Consider the following 14147-nt stretch of genomic DNA (forward strand, 5'->3'; position numbering starts at 1 on the left):
GTCTCACCCATTTACCCACCAGGGTGTCAAACGAACAATAACTGTAAACTGGATGGAGACGGACTGAAGTTTGCTTCCGACCCTAAACTTACAAAGAGAAGCAGCACCTTACTCTGGGACCTAGGAGTCATACTGAACTTACAAGTATCGGGACAACCAAATGGGATTTCTGTGCAGTTCGGTCAACTCTTTGGTTTTATGAAATCCAAATCTGGAGCACTACAAGCAATATGCTACCCACAAGTCAACCTAGAGAGCAACCTGCCGTACAGTTAAATACCTGTGCTATTTGCTGTCCTCCCAGAGGAACGGAGCTTTGAGGCGTGGACGATGCAACAGAGGCAGGTGGGAACCGTGGTCGCACAGCACGGGTCATAGAAGACATCATCTTTGAGGACAGAGGGACAACAGACAAGTAATCGCAAAACAAGAATGAAAGGAAGCACACACGTCCCCATATGGGCTCACACCCTCCAGAGCTGGGCAGCTTGTCTTTTGCCATATTAAGCATTTCTGTTCTGTGGCATTACAGATGGGGAAAACATGGGATGATGTGTGAACAGACCCAGAGTCTAATGAGAAAAATAAACAGGTTTACTTTTCTGTTCTCGCTGGAATTAATTCACTCTTGTTTAAAACCAAAAAATCTAATTAATTTCAGTTCTTTTTACTGGGAGGTGGGGGGGGATTCAGCTTAAACCAGGGATGACATAGTTTCTCGGAATCCCGTCCATTTGTTAAATTCTATGACAGTGTTGTCCAATAGACGTTGCTGACTAGCCACAGGTGTGGTTACAGTGACACTGAATAGCCACATGCACTAATTTTAGTAGAAAATACCTTACACACTCACATTACATGTAAAAATATTTCACGCTTCAATGAACAAACATTTACCACCATTCATTAACCAAAGCAGTAAAGCACTCACGCACTGCTTTTCATCAAACTATTTTACCAACAAACGCACAAAAAGGTTAATGTTCACGATTGCATTGCGTGAATGAGTATTGAGATCACTTGTCCAATGACTGTGTCCATTATGCATTATTCAATTACTGATCAGACATTCAATTAGCTACATCTGCATTCCCAATTAGCCACATGTGGCTAGTGACTAACATATTGGACAACACTGACCTAGAGCATGCTGTTAACTTTTGTACTGCCCATTTGCTTCGCCCCTTTCCAGAGATACTGATGCAATCTGGGGTACAATTCCACCAGCACTGGCCCGTCTCTGATATCTCAGTCCAATGGACGACTCTGTGTGCAAGAGATTATTTCTTGTTGCCTTGAGGATGCTGGAGCTGACTGAATGCCATGATGTCACCTGCAGGTTATTGACCCAAAGTTTACTGTCTGAAAACTGCTGCACCCCTCTTCATGCTCAGATCGCTTATGTCTTGAGAAATCTTACTCCTATAGGGAACGAAACCAGCTATTATGCCACAGGACAGAAATCAGATCAATGCAACAATGGGGGACAAAATCATAGAGCAAAATGTGACAAGTTTAAAATACACCAAGGACTTTCCCTAGATCTTGTAGTTTCATTTTTTGTGTTATGCACAATTGTTTTCCTGATCAGCTTTCCGTCCTTGCCACTTTATGAAGTGCATTTATGTTATGACACTTTGAATCTGGAAACAATCATTACAATTAGTGAATGAGAGAAACCAAAATGTCTTCTCTTCCCAACCTAACCCCTTAGATATTTGATAGGACGTGTGTACTTTCAAAAATAAAGTTTAAATCCAGCAATACTTAAACAAAAGAGGCAGCTTGAGCAGAGACTGAAGGACAGAGGATCCAGTGATTCCATTAGTTCACAGAAACACAGAGGCAGCCAGCAAAGGGCAATGGGAGGCGATTAAAACAGGAAGCATCACAACATGCACTGATTGACAGGCCATACCTGGATAGAAATCAAGCAGGTAAAAGTACCCTGCAAAATCGCTGGCTGGTCACTCTACACACCAACACCATAACACACACTTTAGGGACAAAGCACAAGCCCCTCCACTGACCTGATCAACACCTACCGATCAGTGCTGCTGTGCACAACCTGTTTGTGTATCTAACAATATCTCTGTGGCTTTCCTCAAGCCTGTCATGCCATTAGGCGAATCATGTACTGTTGATGGCAAGTTGGTCCTGGCTTTCTTCCTCATTGGTTACATTGCTCTTTTTTTACCTCCTTTCCATTTGGCTACTTTCTTTCAGCATCCAATCATATCACGCAAAGCCAGTACCAAGACAATTTTGAGATGCAAGTGCCATGGCAGCTCCTCACCCACCCTAGTACACACCCCTAAAAATAAATTATAACACTCACAAAAACTCCCCAACAGGAATACAAATTCCAGGAGCCAACATTATGAGTGGACTTCAGCTCAGGTTGCTGTTCTGCTCCTGATCTCACTAACAAAGGAAACTATCAATATATTTTGCAAGGCCCATGCTGCCAACAACATTCAGTGCCACTCCTTCCCATCACATCATTTCTATCGCCCTGTAGCCCTTTCCAATCCGCTGCCCCTTACTCATCCGTTTCCCCCAGCATGGTCATCCTTGGACTGAGAGCAGATGCGGGGCAATGGGGTAACCTCTTGCCAGCCCCATGAGCATCCTTCAATGTCCATCACAATGTGGGTGAGCTGCCGCACCATCCTCCCTTCTTACTGCCCAGTTTGGCCATTCATAGTAAACACATGAAATGAAAGACAAAATTTCTCAGCTCCAGTGTCTGTGCTAGTCAGCAACAGCCCTGCATCCAACCAACGGGGAGAGAAAGACTATCTCGTCTGTGGCAGAGGTGCAACCCTATGCAAACCATGCTTCTAGTCCCATTCTCTCGCAGTTCAGGGCTCAGCTCCCCCAAGCTTCATACCCAGGGGCTGAAGACAACATTTTTGACTGTCATTGGTGGGCCAGAGTTCCGTTTGGTTCTAACGCTCCACGGGGTGGTGGGGGGTGGTGAGAGGAGAAAGAGTGAGCAAGAAATTGTATGAGATGTGTACAGAGAAAGTGGGAGACGTACCTACAGAACTGGTGAGAAATTGTGAGAGAGGCATACAGAGAGAGTGGGAGACATACAGAGGAGACAGAAAGAAACAAAAACTTAAAAGGGGAAAAAAGCATATGATATTGAAATGGTGCAACAGGCATACAGAAAGAGAGAGGCAGAGGGAAATAGTTTAAAACAAAGACAGAGAATGAGAGACAGGATTTAGAGAGCAGAAAGACAACCAGCGAGTTCTTCACAGACTGATAGAATTGTATTTCTACCAATGAGCAATACCATAGGAGATTTGCCTTTAAAGGATACTGGAACAAACCAGAATTTCTCAGCTCTCAATTCTTCCAGCATTGAAGCTTTGGCTATCTATGTATTGGGAAGCTGAGCAAGAACTAGGTATGTGGGAGAGGATATCAATCAACAAAAGCAAAAAGAACCAGAACTGAGGCTGTGATGAAGAATTGGGCTAGATGCACTGAAGCTATATGATATACACAAAGCTTCAAAGCATCACAGCCTTGTTTACAGCCCTGTTCAACAGCACACAAACACAACAGCAACACTCAGGGGAAATACATAACACTAATACACTTACTAAAAGAGGAAGAGTAGGCCTAAGACCACTAGTATATCCCACCTTTTGTATCAGCAACCTGGTTGAAGAGTCCAGATACCAGTGGGATATTAAAAGGGTCACAGTTAAACTCACATTATGTACAAGTCCTGCCAGAGCACTGAACTCATTTGACAACATGCCAGTTCTTAATGTTGAGTCTACTAATCCAAAGCCTGTAAGGGCTCAAAACAAAGTGTGTTCTGACAAATAATTTCAAGGAACAAAGATTGATATAGGGCATCTGGTACCTCACAGGGTGAAACATCTGCTCCTGATGTAATGGAGGGCCGTTGAGCGAGAACATGCAGGCTCCCCAGACCAGCCTGCAGTGCATTGGAATAGTCAAGTCTAGAGGTAACAAAGGCAAGAATGAGGGTTTCAGCAACAGTTGAGCTGAGAAAGGGGCGAAGTTGGGCTATGTTACAGAGGTGGAAATAGGAGGTCTTAGTGATGGCACGAATATGAGGTCGGAAGCTCATCTGAGGGTCAAATGTGACACCAAGGTTGCATGCAGACTGGCTTAATCTCAGACTGTTTCCAGGAAAAGGAATGGAGTTAGTAGCTAGAGAACTGAGTTTGGAATGATTTACATGTACAGAAATCACCAAAAGCTAGTAGATAGTTACAAAATATAATCAAAAAGGCTAATGGAATGTTGGCCTATATTGCAAGTGGGCTGGAATACAAAAGTTATCTAACAGCTGTGCAAAGTTCTGGTTAGACCATATTTGGAGTACTGCATTCAGTCTGGGCACTGCACCTCAAGAGGATATATTGGTCTTGGAAGTACAGATTCACCCGAATGATACTGGGTGAAAAGGGTTAATTTATGAAGACATGTTGCATAAAGAACGCTTGTATTCCCCTGAATATAGAAGATTATGGGGTGATCTAATTGAGGTGTTTAAAGTGATTAAATTAAAGCGATTAAAGGATTTGATCGGGTAGATAGGGAGAAACTATTTTCTCCGGTGTGAGTCCAGAACAAGGGGACATAATCTTAAAACTAGAGCTAGGCCATTCAGCAGTGACATCAGAAAGAACTTTCTCATGGAAATCGGGAACTCTTTCCCCCAAAAAGCAATTGCAGTTGGGGTGGGGTCAACTGAAAATTTCAAAGCTCAGATTGATAGATTTTTGATAGGAAAGGGCATCAAGGGTTGCAGAATCAAGGGGGTAGATGGAGTTAAGATTCAGATCAGCCATGATTTAACTGAATGGCGGAAAAGTTTTGAGAGGTTAAATGGCCTACTCACATTCCTATAAAATAGCAAAAACATGGACTCTCATAATACTTGGAAGGAGTCCCCCATCCAGCAACATATGCAGATATGAAAAAATAATCACACCTCAGTGGATTTAGTCAAGGCAAGTATTTCCATTTGGTATTCTCAGCCTGCAGAGTAGAAATTTTCAGAGCCTAGAAACATTGCCACCATTAGCAATGTGACACTGTGCCTCTGTAATTCAGCTGTCAAGCACTGGAAATCACTGACCATTCATCCAAGTCAGGGGACTTGCCTGTTTGCAATCCTGATGGGTACATGAGTGCATTGGGCCAGAGCCTGAGAACCAGGTCTTTCTATACTATTATAGAGACAATGAGATAATCATTATGTCCTTCCTCCCTGATGCCAGAATGAAATGTTGAGGGAAAATAAATAAAGGTGTACAAGAATCCATCCTGCCTAGCAGATCAGCAGCCCATCCAGAATTACTACCCTTACTACCAATTGAAGCAGAAGTCCGGTAACCACTTGTCTTGGAATGTGGCCATAAGGATTATCTACCCCTGAGGGTACTTCCATCCATTGAGGGTGGCTTTGACTGCCTGAGTGGAGAGTTGATTCCTGTAGAGGATCATCAACTTTTGGAACAAGTTGTCGGCTCATGCAGTGAGTGCGGATTCTCTGCAAACATTTACAAAGGATCTGGACGGGTTCTTGGCTGTGGCTGACACTTCAGCGATACAGCTCACAGTCACTGTGGTCTCCTGCAGCTCGCTTCAATCATCCTTGGTGATCAGAGAGGAATTTTCCAGATTTTTGTCCCCCTGAATTAGCCTACGGTTTTTTCTCTCATCTAATTTTTGCCTCTCCCTGGCGATTGCTTGACAACTGGTGGGTGAGAGGACAGTTGGGGATCAGGATGTTCAGTTGCCTCATCACCATGTGAGACAGATTTGGCAATCTAGCTGTCTCTATTCGATGTAGCTGGATGTTGCCTCTGCTGAGAATACTTACCTGTTAGATACTGGTCAACCATTTCACTGACCTCAGTCAGCACCAGCACCATATCTACCATATCTCCTCTCAAAGGGCTGGGCACTAAGTTGCACTCTGTTTATTTACATATACCAGACCACCAAGGTGATGTGAGTCCATACCTTATCTATGCTTCTGGAATATCTCAAAATGCCAGCCAAACTGCTCGGACCTTGAGCCTCTTTAGTGCTGTGAGTTGCAGGAAGGACTACACAATTTCTGTGCCGAGGACTCCAATCCTCTGTCGCAGGCGTCAGGTACTAGGCTGCTACAGGAGGAGATCACACCTGCAGCCACAGCCCACTCAGTACATAGATATTCTGCATGGTTTCAAATGTTCTTTGATCTACATTGACCTTTGAATGCAGGCAATGCACTGTGCCAATGTAGGCATTTGGCTGCAATGGTCACTTGAGTAGGCCTAGGTCTCAAATGCCATCAGAACCAGAATGGGCAAGCAACGCTGCACCCATACTCCAGTCTTCACCTGCCAGCATCACAGCACAGTGGTACAATGGTGGATGACTCGAGCACAACCTTCAGCCAGTGGGATCAGTAACAAACCATCTGACATTCGAGTGTCCACTAAAGCTTCATACCCAATGCAGCCAGCTGCTATGATGCCACTCGGGGCTAAATGTGGGTTTTTCCCTTAACATGGGATTTGCTGTGCTCTGCGTGCTGCTGAAAAACATCCAATGAATCAAACAGATAGTTGTGTAAATAGAAGGACTTTTAAATCCCAAGATAACTGGCACAATTGATCCAAGTAGAACAATACAGCCTCAAAGGAGCAGATTCTTGCCAACCACCTTAGTTGCAGTTCGTGTTAGACGGAATCTCAAGAACCTATATTTACTAAGCTGAATACGGCCTCCTTGCATGTTCCCATCAAAGGCAGAGATTTGGACCCCAGGCCCCCTGAGACAACACAGACTTGTCAAATGATACATGCACTCTGCCTGCAGCCTCACATTTAGGCCTGAGGTTCTCAAGGATCAGGAAATTCCCTCCCATTTCCTCATCCTCCTCGAAGAACGAAAAACAACCCCAGCTTGCCAAAATATCCAAATGCCTTGGGATCCTTTGCAGAGGCACTGAGGTTTGTCCTAGCTTCTGAAACTGCACTGGTCGAAGCTTTATGAGTTGGACTAGCCTGAGCGCATAACAGCCTTGACTGCTGAGGGCATGAAAATATCTCATCCAGTGCCTGTGTATGTGGCGCTTCCTGGTTTCAGGACTATGACAGAACAGACTTATATTCAAACCATTTCTGGGGCCAATAATTCTGCTTGGGGTGTTGTTGAAATCAGCATTAGTGGAAACCACCCTAGTCACCTGATACTGGCTGATGACTTCCCAGCAGACAAACCTGAAGGTTGGGTTGACATGTCGCCAATGTTGCTGCATCAGAGACCACAGTCTATTTCTGTCACATCAGAGACTGTGCGCAGACTACGCCTGTGTCATTAGGTCTGTGACATTAAAGACGGTACAGAGTCTAGTGCTGTGACATTAGAGACTGCACGCAGACTAGGACTGTGACATTAGAGACAGTACACAGTGTAAGTCTGTGACATTAGAGACTGTGCGCAGTCTAGGGCTGTGACATTACAAACTGTGTGCAGTCTAGGCTGTGACATTGGAGACTGCATGCAGTCTAAGTCTGTGGCATTAGAGAATGCACGCAGTCTAGGTGTGTGACATTAGAGACTGGACACAGTCTAGTTGTGTGACATTAGAGACTGGGCACAGTCTAGGTCTGTTACATTAGAGACTGGGCACAGTCTAGGGCTGTGACATTAGAGACTGGGCCCAGTCTAGGTCTAGACTGTATGCAGCCCAGGTTTGTGACATTAGAGACTGTGCGCATTCTAGATCTGTGAAATTAGAGACTGGGCAGTGTTTCGTTGAACACTGTGCAGTATCTCAGGACTGTCATGAACTTCACCAGGTATTAAAAGCAGCACCTCTAGTGGTAAAGATTCAGTTTTGGTCTGTTTCATCAGATGCAATAATTAATTTATATAAAACCTTAGCAAGATTACAGTATTACAAGATTTCAAGTATTATGTGCAGTTCTGGGCTCCACACTATAAGAAGAATACTGAGGCAGTGGTGGGTATTATGGAGATTCACTGGGATTCTGCCTGATATAAGGAAATGGAAGTGAAAAGAAAGCTTGAAAAACTGGAGTTGGTTTCATTCTAACAGAGGCAATTACAAGGTGATTTAAAATTATGAAGGCACAGGACAGGATAGGTACAAATGGGCTACTTCTGGGCGTTTAGAACAAGGGTCATAGGTATTTGATGAAATGAAAGATCATAAGGCAAAGAGCAGTTGGAACTTTTTTTGGCAGAGTTGTGAGGGTTTGGAATACCAGAGATAGTGACTGAAGCAGAGATCATGTCAATATTTTAAGACTAGGTTAGATAACTGGCGAAGGAAAGGGGAGTAAGGGATATGGGTACAAGCAGGCACATGAGATTGAGATAAGAAGTCATGTGGAGGATAAACATGAACACAGACTGGTAGGGATGAATGGCCTGTTGCTGTGTTGTAGCCTCTCTGTAATTCTATATATGCAGCCCAGGATGTCTGTATAGGTCTGCATGCACCATCTGGGCTTTTAGCAGGCTAAACCATGAACTGCAAAGATGCAAAAGTCTGGTTTTCCCCACTTACCAAGATCTCAACTGTTGAAATGAATTTTCCAAATCAGCGAAGCGGACCTCAGAAGTCTATCCCTGATCCCACCTCTTCCCCGCCCCTATCCCCACTCCATGGCCAGTTCTTGATTTGGCAAGAGTTTGGCAACTCCTGCCACAAACAATTAGTAAGTTAATACTTCAGAAAATGAACTTGAGGTGAACAGTACTGAATCTGCACCAAAACTGGTTTATTCAGACTCTGAAACGAGTGATGTTTATACTTCATGTCTCTGTCATTGCAAATACTATTAAAGCTGGATACTTGCAACTATTAAATAGGTAGATGTAAAGTATAATTATTCATCTGTAGCTGCAAAGTTTACTTACAACTGGAGGAGAAAAAGAATTGGGTTTTAGGGTTAATTTATCATTGTATTATTGAGAAGTAGCTTGCTTTACAAATGCGTGCAATTAACAACCTAGACAAGGACCCTGTAGAGGGACAAGGAATCCACCAGAAATCCTACAACATGCTGATCAACTCATGCAGTGATGGTCAGCCAACACTCACTCACACCACTTTCCTTACCTGACCTCCTGCTCCCATTTGTGCTTGAGCCTGAGCCTGGGCCTGTGCTTGAGCCTGTGCTTGAGCCTGAGCCTGGGCCTGGGCCTGTGCTTGAGCTTGAGCCTGGGCCTGGGCCTGGGCCTGAGCCTGAGCCTGAGCCTGAGCTTGGGCCTGGGCCTGGGCCTGGGCCTGGGCCTGAGCCTGAGCCTGAGCCTGAGCCTGGGCCTGAGCCTGAGCCTGAGCCTGGGCCTGGGCCTGGGCCTGAGCTTGAGCTTGAGCTTGGGCCTGGGCCTGGGCCTGGGCCTGAGCTTGGGCTGTCTGGCCTTGGGGAAACTGTGCACGGACCTGAAACAAAAGAAGCATAAGGGATGTGTTAATCAATTACATATGTACCTGAATTATTGTACTTCCGTGATTTAACAAGTGTTAAGAATTGGACGGTCACTCAGTATGGTATCAACACAGGGCGGCACAGTGGCAAGCACCGCAGCGTCACAGCTCCAGCGACCCGGGTTTAGTTCTGGGTACTGCCTGTGTGGAGTTTGCAAGTTCTCCCTGTGACCGCGTGGGTTTCCGCCAGGTGCTCTGGTTTCCTCCCACAGCCAAAGACTTGCAGGTTGATAGGTAAATTGGCCATTGTAAATTGCCCCTAGTGTAGGTAGGTGGTAGGAGAATGGTGGGGATGTAGTAGGGAATATGGGATTAATGTAGAATTAGTATAAACGGTTGTTGGTCGGCACAGACTCGGTGAGCCGAAGGGCCTGTTTCAGTGCTGTCTCTCTAAATAAATAAACACCTGAAAAGGCTTTTCTCAGGAGGAAATTTAACACAAAGAAGGGTTGGTAACTAGAGGACACTGATTTAAGTTCATTGCCAAAAGATCTGGAAGCGAATTGAGGATAAATTTTTTTTAATGCAATGAGTTATGCTCTGGAATGCACTGCCTGAAAGGTGGAAGATGATTCACTAATAACTTTCAAAAGGAAATTGGATAAGTACTTGAAGGAAAAAACTTGCAGGGCTGATGTGAAAGGGGAGCAGATGAGGACTAATTGGTTGGCTTTCAAAAAGCCAGAATGTGCACAATGGGTCAAATAGTTTCCTTCAGTGTTATATCATTGTATGATTCTATGACAAGCCCTCCAATCAAGTCAATCCAATTTTGTTGGATTTACCAACTAAAGACAAATTGGTAGGGCCCCATATCCCTTAACACCTTTGGTTAACAGAAGTCTATCAATTTCAGTTTTAAATGAAGACTAAAATGTACTTGTTCTGTTAGATTGGCAGGAGTGTGAGGCGAGATCACAATGTAATGAATGTAACTGTCCTCCCAATGAGCTCAGCTGGTCATGTGCCAACATGCTCAAAGTGAGGGAATTCTGACTACAAGGTTGAGAATAAATTCACTGCCATTTTTAGTAATAAAGACAGAACATTACTTTCAGACTAACACCACTAAAGCAGCTACTGGCCCATAACTTATTACCATAAACTTTCCAATTCATGCAAGTGTAGAAATTGGATTTTACCAATGAGGCTTCAGGGTCCTGGTTTCTATCAACCTTCCCCTCCCACATAGGAGGCATGGGCAAAGGACTCATTATAAGCTCGCTCCAGCCTACACTACTGCTAAATGGGAACGACACAGGTACCCTGGTAGAATAGCTGGCTTTTCTGCAAGTGTGGCACATGCCAGGCCCCAGCTGGATGAAAGAGCCTTGGGCATTCTCTCTACAGCTGGCCTGCAATTAAACAGTCAGCTACTTTCCAAACTCACTCTCATTACTTGAGCTGGAGGTAGCGTTAAGATTTATTTTCATAAAGTGTGCTGGCAGGGGGGGGGAGGGGGGGTGGAAAAATCAATAGCATTGATTAAAGAAGTGGAGGTTGTTCTCCTTAGGGCAGAGAAGGTTAAGGCTAAGATTTAATTGAGATGCTCAAAATCATGAAGGGTTTTGATAGAGTAAATAAGGAGAAACCGTTTCCACTGGCAGGAGGGGTGGTAACCAGAGAACACAGATTTATGATAATTGGCAAAAAGAACCACAGTGCAGAGAAGGAGAAATATTTTTGCACAGCAAGTAGTTGTGATCTGGAATGCACTGCCTGAAAGGGTGATGGAAACAGATGCAACAAAAACTTTTAAAAAAAGAACTCTTTTGAAATATTTGAAAAAGAATCCTGGACCATGGGAAAAGAGCTGGGGAATGGCACGAATTAGATAGCTCTTCAAAGTGCTGGCACAGGTACGATGGGGCATATGGCATCATTCTGTGCTCTAAGATTCTATGATTTCTCACATCACAGTTAAATTCGGCAATACTCGCAACTAAGCCAGGAAACATAGGAACACGGAACAGAAGCCTGTTCTGCCATTCAACGAGATCATGGCTGATCTGTGACCTAACTCATATACTGCCTTAGCCCCATATCCCTTAATACCTCTGGTTAACAAAAATCTATCAATTTCATTATTAAAATTGATCTAGCATCTGTTGCTTTTTGTGGAAAAGAGTTCCGAACTTCTACCATTCTTTACGTGTGTTTCCTAAATTTCACTCCCGAAAAGTCTGTCTCTAATATTTAGATTATGCCCCTATTCCTAGACTCAGCAGGAATGGAAATAGTTTCTCTCTATCTGTTCCCCTTAATAGCTTGAAAACTTTGATCAAATCATCCCATGACCTTCTAAATTCCAGGGAATACAACCCTAGTTTGCGTAATCTCTCCTTGTAATTTAACCGTTGGGAGTCCAGGTATCATTCAAGTAAATCTACACTGCATACCCTCCAAGGCCAATATATCCTTTCTCAGATGTGGTGCCCAGAACTGATCGCAGGTATGGTCTAACCAGGGCTTTGTAGAGCTGAAACATGACCTCTACCACCTTGCATTTTAGTCCTCTAGATATAAAGACCAGCATTCCATCTGCCTTTCTGTACCTGTTGATGGCATTTTAATTGACCTGGACCCCCAATTGACTTTGGACCTCCATTGTTTCTAGTTTTTCACCATGTAAAATGTACCTGGATCGACCCTTTTTAGGTCCAAAGTGAATGACTTCACATCTGCCTACAGTGAAGTCCATTCGCCACAGTTTTGCCCATTCATTACTCTTATCAATATCCTTTTGTAATGTTACACATCGATCTACACTGCTTACAATGCCACCTATCTTTGTGTCATCGGTATATGTGGACATGTGGTTTTCTATCCCATCACTTAAGTCGTTAATAAAAATAGTGAATTGTTAAGACCCCAACACAGATCCTTGCGTGACACCACTAGTTACATCCTGCCAATTAGAGTACCTGCCCATTATCCCTAATCTCTGTCTCCTACCTCTCAGGATATTTCCTAACCAGGTCAATAATTTGCCTTCAATTCCATGAGCTTCAACTTCAGCTAACAGTTTCTTATGAGGGACTTTATCAAATGCCACTGGAAGTCCATATAAATAACATCCATAGATATTCCCCTGTCCACTACTTTAGTCACCTTTTCAAAAAATACAATCAGGTTGGTCAGGCATAACCTACGCTTTACAAATCCATGCTTGCTCTCTCCAGTCAGCTGAAAGTTTTCAAGCTGTTCAGTCACCCTACCTTTAATTATAGACTGTAGTAATTTCTATACAACAGATATCAGGCTAACTGGTGTATATTTCTCTGGTTTCCCTCTCTCACCTTTCTTAAAAGAAGACAGAGGGTGGTGGTTGATGGCAAATGTTCATCCTGGAGTTTAGTTACTAGTGGTGTACCGCAAGGATGTGTTTTGGGGCCACTGCTGTTTGTCATTTTTATAAATGACCTGGAAGAGGGTGTAGAAGGGTGGGTTAGTAAATTTGCGGATGACACGAAGGTCGGTGGAGTTGTGGAAAGTGCCGAAGGATGTTGTAGGGTACAGAGGGACATAGATAGGCTGCAGAGCTGGGCTGAGAGATGGCAAATGGAGTTTAATGCGGAAAAGTGCGAGGTGATTCACTTTGGAAGGAGTAACAGGAATGCAGAGTACTGGGCTAATGGGAAGATTCTTGGTAGTGTAGATGAACAGAGAAATCTTGGTGTCCAGGTGCATAAATCCCTGAAGGTTGCTACCCAGGTTAATAGGGCTGTTAAGAAGGCATATGGTGTGTTAGCTTTTATTAGTAGGGGGATCGAGTTTCGGAGCCACGAGGTCATGCTGCAGCTGTACAAAACTCTGGTGAGACCGCACCTGGAGTATTGCGTGCAGTTCTGATCACCGCATTATAGGAAGGATGTGGAAGCTATGGAAAGGGTGCAGAGGAGATTTACTAGGATGTTGCCTGGTATGGAGGGAAGGTCTTACGAGGAAAGGCTGAGGGACTTGAGGTTGTTTTCGTTGGAGAGAAGGAGGAGGAGAGGTGACTTAATAGAGACATATAAGATAATCAGAGGGTTGGATAGGGTGGATAGTGAGAGTCTTTTTCCTCGGATGGTGATGGCAAACACGAGGGGACATAGCTTTAAGTTGAGGGGTGATAGATATAGGACAGATGTCAGAGGTATTTCTTTACTCAGAGAGTAGTAGGGGCGTGGAACGCCCTGCCTGCAACGGTAGTAGACTCGCCAACTTTAAGGGCATTTAAGTGGTCATTGGATAGACATATGGATGAAAATGGAATAGTGTAGGTCAGATGGTTTCACAGGTCGGCGCAACATCGAGGGCCGAAGGGCCTGTACTGCGCTGTAATGTTCTAATTCTAATTCTAAATAGCTGAGTGACATATGCAATTTTCCAGTCTAAAGGAACAGTTTCCAAATTGAGAGAACTTTGGAAGATTATAGTTAGGGCATCTGCACTGTTTTCATCTACTTCCTTTAAGATTCTGGGATGGAAACCATCTGGTCCTGGAGGCCTGTCACTCTTAGTGCCATTATTTTCTTCATTACTGTTACTTTGCATATGTTAATTTGGGAGTGTCCCTGTCCCTGTTTCAGTATTAGTTTCCTTGGGATGTCTGGCCTCATCCATTACTGTCAAGTGCAGAAAAATTATT

At 44.0% G+C, this 14147-nt stretch overlaps 1 protein-coding gene across 4 annotated transcripts in view; it reads right to left on the reverse strand.

Annotated features, from left to right (window-relative positions):
- The window catches only part of med15 (mediator complex subunit 15), a 219181-nt gene that overhangs the window by 130205 nt on the left and 74829 nt on the right, over window positions 1–14147 (reverse strand). For 3 of the 4 annotated variants that reach the window (XM_068055440.1, XM_068055438.1, XM_068055437.1), the window contains 2 exons: window positions 9146–9469; window positions 281–388 (listed from right to left, as the gene is read on the reverse strand). In XM_068055440.1, the coding sequence (XP_067911541.1) occupies window positions 281–388; window positions 9146–9469 (432 nt within the window). The remainder of the gene's footprint in view (window positions 1–280; window positions 389–9145; window positions 9470–14147) is intronic. The other variant, XM_068055439.1, reaches the window with a different exon arrangement.

This window comes from Heterodontus francisci, chromosome 23 (genome assembly GCF_036365525.1).
Source record: "Heterodontus francisci isolate sHetFra1 chromosome 23, sHetFra1.hap1, whole genome shotgun sequence".
In the NCBI taxonomy this organism is placed as follows: Eukaryota; Metazoa; Chordata; class Chondrichthyes; order Heterodontiformes; family Heterodontidae; genus Heterodontus; species Heterodontus francisci.